Source organism: Elephas maximus, chromosome 2, assembly GCF_024166365.1.
Source record: "Elephas maximus indicus isolate mEleMax1 chromosome 2, mEleMax1 primary haplotype, whole genome shotgun sequence".
Classification (NCBI taxonomy): domain Eukaryota; kingdom Metazoa; phylum Chordata; class Mammalia; order Proboscidea; family Elephantidae; genus Elephas; species Elephas maximus.
The window spans coordinates 226,953,446-226,971,424 of record NC_064820.1 but is presented as its reverse complement, the minus strand read 5'-3'; the positions used below and the strand labels follow the sequence as shown (position 1 = coordinate 226,971,424).

At 43.6% G+C, this 17,979-nt stretch overlaps 1 protein-coding gene across 6 annotated transcripts in view; it reads right to left on the bottom strand.

Moving 5' to 3' along the window:
• PKNOX1 (PBX/knotted 1 homeobox 1) overlaps positions 1-17,979 on the bottom strand; it is a 79,722-nt gene that overhangs the window by 21,632 nt on the left and 40,111 nt on the right. For 5 of the 6 annotated variants that reach the window (XM_049874959.1, XM_049874961.1, XM_049874956.1 and 2 more), the window contains exons 4-8: positions 16,125-16,296; positions 13,621-13,791; positions 7,483-7,582; positions 5,773-5,870; positions 2,335-2,463 (exon numbers count right to left, since the gene is read on the bottom strand). In XM_049874959.1, coding sequence (XP_049730916.1) covers positions 2,335-2,463; positions 5,773-5,870; positions 7,483-7,582; positions 13,621-13,791; positions 16,125-16,296 — 670 coding nt within the window. The remainder of the gene's footprint in view (positions 1-2,334; positions 2,464-5,772; positions 5,871-7,482; positions 7,583-13,620; positions 13,792-16,124; positions 16,297-17,979) is intronic. The other variant, XM_049874960.1, reaches the window with a different exon arrangement.

Genomic DNA, 17,979 nt, shown 5'->3' with positions numbered 1-17,979 from the left:
GAAATCCAAGCTGGACACAGAAGAGGATGTGGAATGAGAGATATCACTGCTGATGGCAGATGGATCCTGGCTGAAAGCAGAGAATGCCGGAAGGATGTTTACCCGTGTTTTATTGACTCTGCAAAGGCGTTCGACTGCGTGGATCACAACAAATTACGGGTAACATTGTGAAGAACGGGAATTCCAGGACACTTAATTGTGCTCATGAGGAGCCTGTACTTAGACCAAGAGGCAGTTGTTTGAACAAAACAAGGGGCTACTGTGTGGTTTAAAGTCAAGGAAGGTGTGTGTCAGGGTTGTATCCTTTCACCATACCTATTCGACCTGTATGCTGAGCAAATAATCCAAGAAGCTGGACTGTATGAAGAAGAACACGGCATCAGGATTGGAGGAAGACTCATTAACAACCTGCGTTATGCAGATGACACAACCTTGCTTGCTGAAAGTGAACAGGACTTGATGCACTTACTGATGAAGATCAAAGACCACTTCTGTATGTATTACACCTCGACAGGACATGAAAACAGAGGGTAGAGAGAAGAAGTGTGCTGTCTCATTAGGGGAAGGGCAACTAAGAGTATATAGCAAGCTGTATATAAATTTTTGTATGAGGGACTGACTTGATTTGTAAACTTTCACTTAAAGCACAAAAAAGAAAAAAAAAAAAAAACCCTCACGACTGGACCAATAAGCAACATCATGATAAACAGAGAAAAGACTGAAGTTGTCAAAGATTTCATTTTACCTGGATCCACAATCAACACCATAGAAGCAGCAGTCAAGAAATCAAAAGATGCATTGCACTGGGCAAGTCTGCGCAAAGGAGGATCTCTTTAAAGTGTTGAAAAGCAAAGACGCCACTTTAAGGACTAAGGTCCACCTGACCCAAGCCATGGTGTTTTCAATTGTCTTATATGCACATGAAAGCTGGGAAATGAATAAGGAAGACTGAAGAAGAATTGATGCCTTTGAATTATGGTGTTGGCGAAGAATATTGAATACACCATGGACTGACAAAAGAATGAACAAATTTGTCTCGGAAGAAGTACAGCCAGAATGTCCATTAGAAGCAAGGATGTCAAGACTTCATCTCACATACTTTGGACATGTCCTCAGGAGGGGCCAGTCCCTGAAGAAAGATATCATGCTTGGAAATGTAGAGGGTCAGTGAAAAAGAGGAAGACCCTCAATGAGATGGATTGACACAGTGGCTGCAACAATGGGCTCAAGCATAACAATGATTTTGAGGATGGTGCAGGATCAGACTGTGTTTCGTTCTGTTGTACACAAGATTGCTATGAGTCAGGACCAACTGGACAGCACCTAAGAAGAACAATTTCACCACTTACTTGTGTTGCATTCTAATCATTCTATTAAGATACATTCATTGGTTGTAACCAACATATATATTTGAAAACACACATACTCTACTTTTTTCACTTAATATCATTTCCTGAAGTGCCCTGGTGCTGGCAGCCGTCGTCTATCATTTTAGACAGCTGTCTAATAGTCCATCAAGCTGAGATGCCCTAACTCACTGACCAATTCGTTTTCCATCATTATAACACACAGTGTTTTTTGTCTCCCGGTGAACTGCCTCTGAGGGCACATCCGTAGAAGGGTCGCACTGGCTCAGAGAGAACACTGGTCCTTCTCTTGGCACGCACTGTGACTGCCTTAGCTGATGGAGAGGAGAGGAAAGAACAAAAGACCAGAGTAGGGAGAGGAGAGAAGCCTGGTGCTGCCACCTCCCTGGGCCTTCGGAGACTCCTCTGTACGGTGTGGGAGCTGTGACTCCTCCTCCGTAAGCAGCTTACAGCCCAGGTAAGATCAGGTGCACACAGACGTACCCACTGAACCAGTCATTGGTATGACCTTCTGGGCCAGAGTAAGTTTCAAGTTATCAAATCATCTGCTGACCCTCAATGTCCCAACTCTACATCTCAGTCCTCAACGCCATAGCAGCTTCTTTTCTTACCGTTAACATTTTCAAGACTTTGGTCAAATGCTTCTTTTCTGTTTCCACCTCACTAGTCCACCTCTCCTCGCCCCCGCCCCTCTCACGCCAGGGTTTCTCTCACAAGTGTTTATGCATTAGTAGGAGATATTCATTCCCTGCTCACTAGTGGTCTTCCTTGCTATATATTTCAAGTTTCTTGAGACAATGTCCTCATTTTTGATGACCCTCCCTCTGATCTTGCTCCACAAACTATGGACATGCAAGAACACACTGGTGCTAAGATCACTGAGGGCCATCTTCGTGAGAGTTTCCCACGGTGCATGAGCCCAAGAGCAGCCTCGCAGGTCCTCAGCAGAGGCTGCGTGCACTCCTACCCCGATGTGCTGGAAGAGCCACGACCGCATCACGTTTGTGGCGTGCTTCGGCAGGACACCCCGCTTATTCTTAGACGAGCCGTCGTCTGGATGCAAGATGCTGAGATCTTGGTTTAACTGCAGCTGGAGCTGTTAAACAATGGAAGAATACTGTTAGGAAGCAACCGAGCATCACTACATGTCCAAGCAGCTTTTGACTTTAGCTGGAGCCAATGACAAGTACCTCAGGCTTAAATGACTGCCCACGTTCACGGCACATACGCCGGGACCCTGTCCAGGCTAGTTTCAGCATTATAACCTCTTACAGCAGTGCTTTTTGGCTGAAGATGCAAGGTTTTTGCCTCCACTTTACTCTTTACAGTAATTATTATCTTTTGATCAAGTTGATATATGTCACAACTCAAAACTGCAAATAGTACTGAAAGGCGTATAACAAACGATAACCCCATCTGGCGAGGGCAACGGAAGGGGATGGAGCCAAGGGAGCGTGGGAAAGTCTTGGGGCCCCACAGACAGAGGCCAGGCCCCAAGCAGACAGGTGCATCCCTGGTCCTGCCATTGACTGGCTACTCTGACCTGTGCTTCCTTTAGGGACATACATGATAGCCTCTCAATTCCCAGCCTCCAACAGACTCCACGCAACAAACGGGCAATGCGAGGGAAGCTGGAAAGTAGCACTAACTAGACTAAGACCTGCCAGTTGACAGGGAGGAGAGAAACAGAAAAACTACAAAAGCAGACAAAAAGGGGTTAAAAGGCAGAAGGGCTAAGGCTGACTACCTCAGTAGCCACTAAAGATATGGACTCCTTCAAGTCAATAAAAAAAACTAGATTACATGCTGTCAATCCTATTTGGAAAGGAAAAGACCTGGCGATCAGTTCCCATAAACACTGCAGCCTAGAAAACCCTGTTACATGGGGTCACTGCGAGTCAGAATCCATGGCACCTAACAACGCCATTTATACTTAGAAACATGGAGGTCATCAGCAGAAGGAAAGGCTGGAAGATTTGAGAGTGCTCACCTCAGGGCGGGGGAGGGGGCGTGAAGGGTGGGGCAGAGAGCGGTAATCATTTGTTATACGCCTTTCAGCACTATTGGCAGTTTTGAGTTACGACATTTATCAACTTGATCAAAAGATAACAATTACTGTAAAAAGTAAAATGGAGGCAAAAACCTTATGTCACCAGCCAAAACCATGGCAAAAACTAAAATACCTAAGTAACAGTTAGGTATTTTAAATAAGACCACTGGGAAAGGGGTGATAGGAAAGGAAATCAATGAAATCTCACCTCCCCCCCTCCCCGCAAATTTAATGGGTTTGTACTAGAAGTAGAATGAAACACTCTGCAATAAAGATGTACTACGTGGTTCTCTCCTGTGGGAGCATGACAACGCTGGGCTAGAAGCACCCCATGGAAGCACCCCAGTCCATGTGACTCCATGTGACCTGGCAAGACACTAGGCAGGGCCCCACCCTGTGCGGCAGGATGAGAAACGGTACACGGCCCCAGCTACCCAGGTTTCTTTATGGCTGCCACCCAGGCCACTGCCGCCACCAGTACTTCCACCCACACTTCCATCATCACTGCCACCATTACCGCCGCCTCCACCTACACACCTTCATCCCCACCACCACCATCGCTACCTCCACCTCTACCGTCACCACCACCGCCACCTCCACCCACACCTCCACTACCACCACCACCGCTGCCTCCACCTCTATCACCACCACCACCACCACCTCCACCCACACCTCCATCACCACTACCACCACCGCCGCCTCCACCTCCACCCACACCTCCATCACCACTACCCATACTTCCACCACCACCTACACCTACAGTGATGATGAGAGTCACCCGTGACAGTGCTCTAAGTTAAAGAAAAACTGACAGTGTAATCCATAATGGAGCACCACCAATTTCTTTGACAAAATCCAACCCTAATAGTTTCTGACACAAAAACATAGAAAGCTCTCATTATCTAAAACAACACATCAAGAACTCAAACCTTAGGCAGAAAGGGGAAGAGGAAGAGGAGCGAAGGGAAGGAGGGGAAGAAGGAGGAGGAAGTCACTTCACATTGCAGCCCTTAAATGATCTATGAGGTCCCCCACCCCATCAGCAGACCTGGCCCTGCCCCAGCTCCAGTGTTCTTTCAGGAGACTTTGTCCAGCTCAACCTGTGGTAAGATCAAAGACGGTCACCAGTCTGCCTGTTACGTTATTTTCTCTATTACCTTATTGAGTACAATGCCAACATTCCCAAAACCTGCAGTAAGGATGCAGAAAGATCCATGTGGGTCAAAGACAAAGAACTAGCATACAGAAGGAAGACAGATTCTTAGAACAAGAACAGGCAACATAAACATTGTCTTCCTGATGTGAGCCTCAAAGTATACACGTATATATGTACACACACGCACACATTCACACGTTATATATATATATATATATATATATATATATATATATATATATATATATATATATATATATATATATATATATATATATATATATATATATATACACACACATAAACCAGAATGTAAAGGGGTCTTAGAGACCTTGAGTGCACCTCCTCATCTGACCACAAAGGCAGTCAGAGAGGGCAGGACAACCCCAAGGCCACAGGCTTTTCTAGCCCTGTCCCTTCTGCTGGTGGGGCTGCCTCTTTGTCGTGTGAGACTCTTCCCATGGGTGCCCTTCTCTTACTGGTGCCTGACATCAGCCACAGGGTGGAGGGATGAGACCCTGGGCCGCAGCCCCCTGGAGCAGGGCTCCACACCCGGCCACATGAAAGGGGAAGGCTGAGAGTTACTACTTTAAACCTCCCTTCAGACTTCTTGATGAGAGTCTGTAAGCGCTTTAAGTGACGTGTTCTGGAAGATACCTAGGGCCAGCCCCTAGGCAGCTCTGGCTCAGGAGGGTCACATCAGAATGGCCTTGGGAAGCTTTGCAAGGCATGCAGGACTATGCCTACCCATATTCTCAACCCGTAGGTCTGGGTGGGGCCTGGCACGATTGGACAACTTTCCGAGGTGGTTCTCTGCAAGCCTCCAGGTGGGCCCCATAAAGAGCCCATTCACATGACCTTCAACATCCTGACAGACCCCAATCTAAATAACCACCCAACGCAGACAGGGATGTTTTATAACAGCGGTTGCTGCTGGGTAGTGGTGATTTTGTTCCTGCTTATTCAGGCTTTTCTGAACTCTGTAAATTTCTACAATGAGGAAGATGAAGAGTAAAAATGAAAAAGGGAGGGAAACGTTAACATTTAGATCAATGGAAAACTGCTACACGGCAGCCTAGTCTGAGATACGTGACCATCATGAGGAGGACATGGCTGCAGACCCCATACCTGTGCATGCTCACACCCTCAGGTACACATACATGCGCCCAGACACGAGCCCATAAAGATGGAGCACACACCTGTGAATTCTGGATCCTAACCGTTCCTGGCGACAGCGCCTGTGTCACTACTTGACCTTGTGGAGTGACCACTGTGACAGGCTGGTAAACTGTGCCACCTCAAAAAGAAAGCAGAGACAAACTAAATTACTTTTAAGCTACAGTCTTAACTACTTAAAACCATTCTTCTCGATATGCTTATGGAAGAAATAAAATCTCTAGTTTGATGAGCTTTCTTAATCATCTGACATGACCGACAACCCTCTTTGCTATTTGGCTCGTCACTGTAGGCTACTAAACAAGCACGTCTGACAAGCAGTGCTCAAGTGCCTACGATGGCCATGGCAGCACACATCACTCCTCATGGAGTCCTTTACATAACATACAACACAGGGAGCCGCTGATTTACACGGGGTTTTGGAATTTCCTTCCTTTTGCTCGCCTCTGTTTTCTATTTTTCCTACAGTGGGCACATATCATGTGTTAACACAAACAATTACATGAAAGGGATGGATTCCAGAGTTCCCTGGTGGCGTAGTGGTTAAGTGCTACGGCTACTAACCAAAACGTCAGCAGTTCGAATCTACTAGGCTCTTCTTGGAAACTCTGTGGGGCAGTTCTACTCTGTCCTATAGGGTGGCTAGGAGTCAGAATCAACTCAATGGCAGCTGAGAGCTGGTGCATCTACCCATTAACCCGTCGCCATCGAGTTGATTCCGACACATAGCGACGCTATAGGACAGAGTAGAACTGCTCCATAGGGTTCCAGAGAGCAGCTGGTGGATTCGAACTGCCAATCTTGTGCTTAGCAGTCGAGCTCTTAACTGCTGCATCACCAGGGCTCCCTGGTGCATCTAGAACGTTGCAAATATAAAACCACCATGAAAATGAAATGAGGGATGGAAGGAGGGACAGAAATTTACATTAAAAAAACATAATAGCAAAAAGGGAAACTCCACAGGAAGAAGAAAGTCCAGCTGATCGGAAAAGATAATTATAATAAAAGCATTTTTTGTCCAGCGCCTTTGGCCAAGCCCTCTAAGAGCCCATGCTTTCTTACCCAGTATCTCAGCTACCCCAGGCAGACCCCTCAGCCAGGCACACCTCTCTCCAGCGTTGCCACCCCATTTCTTCCTCCCCCTCCTTCACAGAGTCCCCGTTTCTTGATCATTTTGGCAGAGGAACCCCAGCACACTTTTGGGGCTGGGGAGGTGAGCCCACCCAAGATGAGAGGTGGCTCAGGAGATAAAGACACAACACAAATATTCCAAACCACAGGGACAGCCTGGAATCCCACGGAGTATCTCTCCCTGGGCCGTGCTCTTTAAGTGTTAACAACAATTGGAATACTAAGACTGCAGTTTTACGTGAGGGCCATCACATCAGTGAATGACACAGCTTGAGATTTTCCAGGGGCTATTACCAGCACAACTAAAAGACGTAATTTGAAAATTACAATTGGTTTTTGCTATATACTTTCCACTCTTCCATAAAACCTCCTCCCCTCAACATTTCTTTGGTAAGAAAAAACAACGGGCATAAAATATTTGTTAGGGAAAATTAACAAGAAACAGGCACTCAAAGAGTCTGGGATTCTGGTACTGCTATATCAGGAACTGAAGATCAAGGCAGCAACTAAAAATTATGTTCATGCACTTCTTAGTTCTAAGGGAAAGGACTTTTTCCTGCAAAAACTCAAGGAAAAGCTGTCTACTTTTTTTTCATACATACCTGCCACTGTTGCCATGGTTACGTTTCCCTGCTGCAGGGCGGACGCGGGCACCACGATGCCCTGGGGGCTGAGCGTACCCGTGATGGCACTCGGGATCTGCTGTAAGGTGGAGCACGCAAATACAAGTCGTTATTAGACTAAAGAAAACCCAGGCTTAAACTTCAAAGTAAGGGACATGATGATGTCATTAATAAAGAAAAGGTAACATTCATCATAAAGCATACATTGCAGATATGAAAATGGAGAGATGCAAACTTCACTGTGTATTAAACGCAACAGTCAATACTAAAAGGTTAGTTTGTGATGTGGCTTTCAAAAGATTATCTCTTACTTCATCACCATGGTAAGAACATCTCAAAGCCTGGGAGATGTAACCATGAAGATGCTGCTATCTGACCAAAACTGCCCAATTTGATCAGCCACCTTTTTCATTAGATTTGGCTCCAGGGACTCTGGAATTCTCATGAACCACATCTTCCTTTACAGGCGGGGTAAAGACAACCACTGAGCACATTCAAAGGCTCGGGAGGCAACCAAAAGCCACCAGATCTGGAAGGTCATTCCCACTGTCCCGGCCCTTTGTATCTGCCCTCCCCTCTACCGCGTGTCGTGCCCACATGTGGACCACCTACATGTTCACATCGGTGGAGAGGCTGAAACAGGGCCTGGCCTGCAGCAAGCTCCATGTCGGTGTTTGTAAATTTAACACTGGAGACTCTACCCACCTTAAGTTAGGCCCAAACGGGCTTGAGTCATCTATTTATTGTTACTGCTGGGGGAGGGGGCAATCAGCAGAGGCCTGGCACACTGCAGGCACTCTGAGCGGTTAAACGCTTAAATGCTGTAACTGGACATGAGTACTCTGCTGGCCACAACATCATGCTGGATGTTTGAGTTTTGATAGCTATGTTTTAAATCAGCTACATTAATTTGGTCATATTAAAAGTTAAGCCATTCAAATCAACGATCTTAACTCCCTCATGAAGAACCTAGGGGGAAAAAAAAGAGTAAATGAACCCAAAGTAAGAAGGAAGGAAGAAAATAATAAAGAGCAGAAACTGATGAGACTGAAAACAGAGAAAATCAACAAAACAAAGAGTTGGCTCTTTGAAAAGGTCAATAAAAATAATACGCCTCTCCCCTAAGACTGACAGAGAAAAAGATAAGACACAAATTACCAGTATCAGGAATGACACAGGAGATATCACTACAGATCCTGCAGACATCAAAAGGATAAGAAGGGAAATAGTAAGAACAACTCTATACACATAAATTTGATATCTTAGATACAATGGACCAATTTCTTGAAAAACATAAACTACCATAATTCATGCAATATGAAAAAATTTGACTATCCCTATAACTAATAAGAAAATTGAATTCGTAATTTAAAAGCTACCCCAAAAGAAATCTCCATGCCCAGATAGTTTCACTGGGAAATTCTACCAAATGTTTAAAGAAGAATTAACATTAATTGCTTCCAAAAAACAGAAGAGGAGGGAATACTTTCTAATTCATTTTGTGAAGCTAATATGACCTGATGCCAAAACCAGACAAAGACAATACAAAAAAGAAAACTACAGACCAATATACCTCATAAATTAGATACAAAAATGTTCAATAAAATATTAACAAATAAAAAAATAGAACTCAGTAATACATAAAAAGAATTATGTACCATGACCAAACCAAAAAAAAACCAAACCTGTTGCCACTGAGTCGATTCCGACTCATAGCAACCCTACAGGAGAGAGTAGAACTGCCCTATAGCATTTCCACGGAGCAGCTGGTGGATTTGAACTGCTGAACTTTTAGTTAGCTGCCAAGCTCTTAATCACTGTGCCACCAGGGCTCCATACCATGACCAGGTGGAGCCTACTCCAGGAATATAAGGCTGATTCAAAACCGAAAAAAAAAAAAAAATCAAGCAATGTTAACAAGTTAAAGAAGAAAAATCACACGATCGTATCAATCAATGCAAAAAAAGCACTTGGCAAACTTCAACACCCATTTATGACAAAAAAAAAAAACTCTCAGAAAAATAGGAATAGAAAGGAACTTCCTGCATTTGAAAAGAGCACCTACAAAAACATCATAATTAATGGTGAAAGACTGAATGTCTTCCCCCTAAGATATGGAGCTAGGGAAGGATCTCGACTTAGCACTCTTACTCAACATAGTACTGAATGTTCTAGCCAGTGAAATAAGGCAATAAAAGGAAACAGGAAGCATACAGATCAGAAAGGAAGAAATGAAAATGTCCCTATTTGCAGATGACATGTTTATCTAGGTAGAAAATTCCAAGGAATCTACAAATAAATTACTAGAATAAATGAGTTCAGCAAGGTCACAGAATACAAGACAAATATATAAAAATGATTTCTATGTACAATTATTGTATATCATGTCCAATGAACACTTGGAAACTGAAATTTAAAATACAATACCATTTTCAATCACTCAAAAAAAAAATGAAATACTTAGCTATAAATCTCAAAAACACACATGCAGACTTATATGATGAAAACCAGAAAATACTAATGAAAGAAATCAGAGATCTAAATACATGGAGAGACATACCATGTTCATGAATTATAAGACAACACAATAAAGACATCAATTCTTCCCAAATTGATATACAGGGTTAATGCAATTCCTAAATCCCAGAGATATTTTTGTAAATATAAGCAAGACTATTCTAAAACTTATATGGAAAGACAAAGGAAAACAATTTTGAAAAACAAAACAGCTAAAACAATTTTGAAAATAAAAAATAAGTGGGAGGAATCAGTCCACCCAACTTGAAGACTTATTATATAGGTACAACAATCAAGACTGTATGGTATTAGCAGAGGGACAGACACACAGGTCAATGGAACAGAAATGAGAAACCAGAGTAGACCCCACAAACAAGCCAAATTTATTTTTTTTATAATATTTATTGTGCTTTAAGTGAAAGTTTACAAATCAAGTCAGCCTCTCACACAAAAACCCTTATACACCTTGGTACACACTCCCAATTACTCTCCCCCTAATGAGACAACCCACTCTCTCCCTCCACCTCTCTTGTCGTGTCCATTTCGCCAGCTTCTAACCCCTCACCTCTCATCTCCCCTCCAGGCAGGAGATGCCAACATAGTCTCAAGTGTCCACCTGATCCAAGAAGCTCACTCCTCACCAGCATCCCTCTCCAACCCATTGTCCAGTCCAATCCAGGTCTGAAGAGTTGGCTTCAGGAATGGTTCCTGTCCTGGGCCAACAGAAGGTCTGGGGGCCATGACCACCGGGGTCCTTCTAGTCTCAGTCAGACCATTAAGTCTGGTCTTTTTATGAGAATTTGGGGTCTGCATCTCACTGCTCTCCTGCTCCCTCAGGGGTTCTCTGTTGTGTTCCCTGTCAGGGCAGTCATTGGTTGTAGCCAGGCACCATCTAGTTCTTTTGGTCTCAGGCTGATGTAGTCACTGGTTCATGTGGCCCTTTCTGTCTTTTGGGCTTGTAATCACCTTATGTCCTTGGGGTTCTTCATTCTCCTTTGATCCAAGTGGGTTGAGACCAATTGATGCATCTTAGATGGCTGCTTGCTAGCATTTAAGACCCCAGATGCCACTCTTCAAAGTGGGATGCAGAATGTTTTCTTAATAGATTTTATTATGCCAGTTGACTTAGATGTCCCCTGAAACCATGGTCCCCAGACCCCTGCCCCTGCTACGCTAGCCTTCAAAGCATTCACTTTATTCTGGAAACTTCTTTGCTTTTGGTTTAGTCCAGTTGCGCTGACTTCCCCTGTACTGTGTGCTGTCTTTCCCTTCACCTAAAGTAGTTCTTATCTACTACTGTCTAATTAGTGAATGCCCCTCTCCCAGCTCCCCAACCCTTAACCACAAAAGAATGTTTTCTTCTCGGTTTAAACTATTTCTCAAGTTCTTATAATAGTGGTCTTAAACAATATTTGTCCTTTTCCAACTGACTAATTTCACTCAGCGTAATGCCTTCCAGGTTCCTCCATGTTATGAAATGTTTCACAGATTCCTCACTGTTCTTTATTGATGCGTAGTATTCCATTGTGTGAATATACCATAATTTATTTATCCATTCATCCATTGATGGGCACCTTGGTTGCGTCCATGTTTTTGCTATTGTAAACAGTGCTGCAATAAACAAGGGTGTGCATATATCTGTTCGTGTAAAAAAGGTTCTTATTATTTTTCTGGGATATATTCCAAGGAGTGGGATTGCTGGATCGTATGGTAGCTCTATTTCTAGCTTTTTAAGGAAGTGCCAAATCTATTCCAAAGTGGTTGTACCATTTTACATTCCCACCAGCAGTGTATAAGTGTTCCAATCTCTCCACAGCCTCTCCAACATTTATTATTTTGTGTTTTTTGGATTAATGCCAGCCTTGTTGGAGTGAGATGAAATCTCTTTGTAGTTTTGATCTGCATTTCTCTAATGGCTAATGATCGTGAACTTTTCCTACCTGAATGTCTCCTTTAGTGAAGCGTCTATTCCTATCTTTTGCCCATTTTTTAATTGGTTTATTTGTCTTTTTGTAGTTGAGTTTTTGCAATATCATGTAGATTTAAGAGATCAGATGCTGATCAGAAATGTCATAAGCCAAATTTATTTTTAACAAAGGTGCAAAAGCAATTCAATGGAGGAAGGATAGCTTTTTCAACAAATGGTACTGGAGCAAATGGACAGTCAAAGACAAAAAAATGAACCTCAACCTAAACCTCACACTTTCCTACAAAAATTAACCCAAAATAGATCACGGATTTAAATGTGAAACTATAAAACTTTTAGAAAATAAACACAGGAGAAAATCTTTGGGATCTAGCGTTAGAGAAAGAATTCTTGACAATGAAAGCACAATTCAGGAAAGGAAAAGTTGATAAATTGGATTTTATCAAAATAAAAAACATCTGCTATGTGAAAGACCCTGTTAAGAGGATGAAAAGACACGCATAGGCTTGGAGGAAATATTCACAAGCCATAAAATTAGCTGCTGCCTAGTTGACTCCAACTCATTGTAACCCCATGTTTGTCAGAGTAGAATTGTGCTTCACAGGGTTTTCAAGGGCTGATTTTTCAGAAGTAGGCCTCCAGGCCTTTCTTCCAAGGCCCTTCTTGGTAGACTTGAACCTCCAACTTTACAGTTGGTACTCGAGCACATTAACTGTTTGCACCTACCTCCCAGGGACTCCCTGCAAACCATATATCCAACAAATGACTAATAATCTAGATTATACAAAAAACTGTCAAAATTTAACAGCAAAAAAAAATAAGCAATCCAATTAGAAAATGGGCAAAAGACATGAACAGACATTTCACCAAAAAAGGAGATACAGATGGCAAAAGAGCATATAAAAGGATGTTCAACATCATTAGCCACCAGGGAAATGCATATTAAAACCACAGTGAGAGCTCACTACACACCATCAGAACGGCTATAACACAAATGCTGACAAGGCTGTGGAGGAACTGGGTCAGACAGACATTGCTGGTGGGATGTGTAATGGTGCTGACTCTCTGGAAAACAGCCAGGCAGTTTCTTACAAAGTTGAACATGCAACCATGATGTACGTTCATAGCAGCTTTATTTCTAACAGTCCATAAACTGCAAACTACCTAGACGTCCTTCAATAAGTGAATGTTAAACAAACTATGGTCCATCCACACCACAGACTACTACTCAGCAATAAAAAGGAAGGAACTATTGATACACGAAAATGACCGAGATGGATCTCCAGAGAATTAAGCTGAGCGAAAAAGCCAATCTCAAAAGGTCACATACTGTATGATTCCATTTATATAAAGCTCTTGAAAGGACAACATTATAGAAAAGGAGATGAGACAGTGGCCCAGGGACTAAGGAGGGGGAGACAGAAGGGAAGTGGATGTGGCCGTAAAAGGGCAACGAGAGGCATCCTGTGAGGATGCAACTGCTCTGTGACGGTGTCACCATCGATATCCTGGTATGACACTGACTACAGTTTTGCAAGATGTGACTTTTGGGGGAAACTGGGTAAAGAGTACACGGGATCTCTCTGCATTATTTCTTATAGCTGCATGGCTGCCGGTCCCAGGAATCAGAGCTACAGTAACTGGGAAGCAGGGCAGACCCGAAACATAAATACCTGGGATTGTACAGGGGAATATGGACTTCCGGGTTCTCCACTCAACAGAGTTTCACTGTTCATTTTCGTTTTTAGACAAGCAATGTATCGGCTGCAGAAATCTTTGCAGAGTTCATTAACCTTTTCCAGCTCGAGAAGATGAATACGCAAAACCTGGATTGCTTTTACCATCTGGAAGCAGAGAAAATGAAGACTTTCAGACAAGAAAAATACAGTATTATCCGGGTTACATTACCTCCACATCACTATTCTTAGCTGAAATCTACACAGCCATGCCCTCTTCACTGCCACCAACAGATGTAGAGTGACATCTAAGATCAGACAAGCCAACATGTGGTCTGGTTCCTCGTTTGCATACACCTGCATGTGGCCCCGTCTGGCGTGCTGGAAACACGCTACTCAAAGGTCAGGGATGAAGCCCTAGGCTCGAGCCCAGCTCCACCCCAGATCCAATGCCTTGGACAAGTTATGCGGCCTCGCTCTGCTCTTGTTTCCTTCTCTATAACCAGGGGTCAGTCTGTTGCCACCTTCTGGGGTGTGGTGTGGATTAGCATGCTGGGACAGGTACAGCGCTGAAAAAGGAGCCCGCAGGGAGCACCCACTTGGTCTCTGTGAGCTCTGGCTGTGCAGGGTGGGGAGTGGTGGTAAGAACGACATGAGCAGACAGTGACTGTGTCACCACAAGCCCCCTTCCCAACTGCAGACCTTTTTGTGGCTCCACAGCCTCCTGCTAAGAAGGGTAGAGCCCTGTTCCACCTGGTCCCAAGGGCCTTGAAGCTCTTCTCCCATTTTACCCAGAGTTGGGGGGAGAACTAGTAATTGTTTAAAGCAGACGTGCCAATCCCTACAAGTCAAAATAAACCAAACTCCTGCTTATAGTCCCAATAAAGCAGATTAAATATTTAATAAATATTTTTAAAATAAATACTTAAAAGTTTAATAATAAATATTTAAAAGTTTCCTTAGAGAAAGGCACAAAACCCCCTACACCTAACGGGTCTACACTTGTCACAAGGTCTCACAGAGCATAACATGAAGAGCGTAGACAGGGGCAGGGCCACAGCTGCTTGTTTTTAATTCCCAGTGTGAATTCCTAAATAACGAATGGTCAGATCAACTATTGTGGAAAATGAATCATAAAATGAAACAAAATCAGCATATTTACTATGCCAATGTGTAAGTTCAGGTTGTTTTGTGTTTAAATTGTACTCAGGATCTAGACACCCTCCCCCACTCCATGCTGCTCACCCACTCTCGCTGTCACGGGGCACCTTGTGCACGCTTGTCGTCTATGATAATTTTACTCTGTTACTATCAGTTATGTCTCTTATTAATCACAACTAAATCATTCATCTATTGAAGACAAAAAATATTTTACATCCTAAATTGCCACAAAGTAAACGCAACTTAGATTTTATGAAAACTTCAAAGTCGTTCGTAAGAGTAACACTGTTAACAGTAACAGTGTTTAATAACAGAAGTTTTACAATGTTGCTAAGTGGGAACAACACGCTACCACTCTGCCATTACACCCACACCTGACAAGAGCCTCTTCCCTCTATAGGGTCACGATGAGTTGGACTTGACGTGATGGCAACGGGTTTGTGACTTCCCAGTGGCCTTAAGACATACTGCTATCGGGAAACACTCTCCGCCCTTCCATCCCTAATGACCTGACAAATGCTGTGGGGTTTTAGAATACATGCATGAGATTTTCTGACATTTCTCTGCTGATAAGGGCCCTGGCTAAGATTTTGACTGAGGACTACTAAGGAAGGCCCTCAGAGGCAAGCTGGTGAAGGAGCCTAACGTGGCTCCTCATGTTGTCAAGGGTGTTGACCTGGAGGAGGACACACGGTCACACCAGGTAGAGCCCGATGTAAGCTGGCGCCTCCAGACAAGGGGCTCACTGTGCTGCGCTGTGCGGCTGACCAAGGGGACGGCTCCTGTGAAGGGCATCATGATCTAACTTTCAAGAATCTTCTGTTTCCTCTGGAGAGCACTGCCAGCCACCTCCTGCTCAGTGCCCGCGCATGCTCAGTTACGCTGAGCACCCTCCTGCCCCCAAGTCTTCAGGAAAGCTTCGTCAACCCCCATATACAGGGGCCACCTAGAGCCAGTGTGCTCTCTCGGAGAATAAATCACAGTTTTGTGTCCAGGTCTAGGGATAAGCCTAGTTTGTCACAGACATGACAAGAGGGAGGCAGGGCCTGTGGCACCCAGCCCCAACAAACCTTTAGGAGTTCAGGGGGGAGATGGATTTCCCAGAGTCCACCTGGGAAGGAGGCATGCATCACTTCATTTGCATATTAAAGGCAGGGTAACTAGAGAGAGTGGGAAGACTTGAGACAGTCCGGTTACCCTCGATCCCGTAAACTGCACAGCAACAGCACCATTCTTCCTTCTAGAGAACTACCATCTGAAGTCTAACGAAAAGTCTCAAATTTCATGAGCAGGTTTTAAAGTGTAGAAGAAATAAAAAATAAAACATTTCCTTTACTTACTAAATTGTCAGTTTCCGGATCTTCACAAAAGAACGGTTTTCCTTCCTTCTCTTGCTTCCTTACGAAGTTTTCAATATCCACATCAAAACTGGCCGAAGTTGTGCCTTCGGAGCCCTGGGTAGACTGCTCGCATTTTTCAAACAACAAAGCTAACAGTGGGAACAGGGGGTGCCTGGGGGTGGGGAGGAGAAGAAAGAACGAATGTTTCGCCTTTCCGCGAGAACATTCCAGTACATGTGAATACACATATGCATGTACATGTTTATAGTTTTACTCGACAGCCCTGTTGAGATAAAACTTGCATACCGTATAATTCGCCCGTTCAAAGTGTACAAGTCCAGGGATTTCAGTATGTTCCCAGAGTTGGGCAATCACCACCACTGTCTAATTCCAGAACATTTGCATCATCCCAAAAAGAAACCCTGTACCTCTGAGCCGTGAACGCCAGTCTTCCCATTCCTCCTGGCCCAGGCAACCGCTAATCAACTGTCTGTCTCTATAGATTTCCCTATTCTGGATATTTTCATATAAATGGAATCATACAATATGTGGTCTTGTGTGTCTGTCTTCTTTCACTCGGCATGTTTTCAAGGTTCATCCACATTATAACATTCCTTTTTATTGCCAGATAATAGTCCATTGCATGCACATAGCACATTTTATTTATCCATTCTCCTGCTGGTGAATATTTGGTCCACGTTGTGGTTACTATGAACAGTGCTATCAACATGCATGTACAAGTCTTTGTGTGGACATATGTTTTCAATCATCTCTAGTTTATACCTACAAGAATTGCTGGATCATATGTTTAACGTTTTGAGGAACTGCCAGACTGTTTTCCAAAGCGGTTGCACTGTTTTACATTCCCACCAGCAGTGTTGGTGGGCTCCAGTTTCTCCACAACCTTGCCAACACTTGTTATTTTCTGTCCTTTTGATAACAGCCATCCTAGTGGGTATGAAGTAGTATCTCTGGTATTTATTATCAATTACACAAATAAAAGAATACAATCCTCTTGCAAAAAATTAAGACCATACAGATTAAGCATAAGTCCTCTGGGATACCACTCTGCACTCCCCCCCCAATCCTCTCTTCTCCCCTAAAGGTGATCACTGTTAATACCTTGGAGTGTATTCCCCTCCAGAGAACACTGTAGACTCACATGGTTCCATACTTTGCTTTGCTCTTCCAAATGCGTCATAGAAGCAGGGCTGGCTTCAAGAGTACAGGACCTGGGCAGTTGCACAGAGCCCCACACCTGGTTTAATGTCATCTTAAAATTCTTCATACTTTTTGCACAAGGAGTCCCGCATTTTCTTTTTGCACTGGGTCCCATAAATTATGCAGTCAGTACTGCTTAAGAGTTTGACCATATCAGTTCCCAGAAGTCTGTCGTTCTCTACTGCTGCATGGTACACCACAGTATGAAAGTGTCAGCAGGGCAGCCTCTCCCTACTCTTAACATCTACAATATTTATGTGTATATTATGCCGAGAGCCTTAGCATACGTATATATGCAATTACCTGCTGGGAGATACACCCAGAAACAACTGCAGGAATATTATAAAATTTCTTAGAGGGCCAAATTGCTCTCCGAAAAGGAATGTACTCTGGCCAGCACTGCTGTGACTCATCTTAACTCTGGGCGTGCTGATGGCCAAAAAATGGATCTCACTTCTGGGTTTTTTCATGAGCTTCATCATTCAATGCTCTCTTCAAGGGCTTGCCTATTGCTATCCTTAGTCCACTCTTACTTGGGGCTGCTTCTCTTCTCTTACTGACCGTTAAACATTCAGAGTGTTAATATGTTGTTTGTTACTCAGTTTTCCTCCCAGTCTGTCGTCACTTGTCTTTT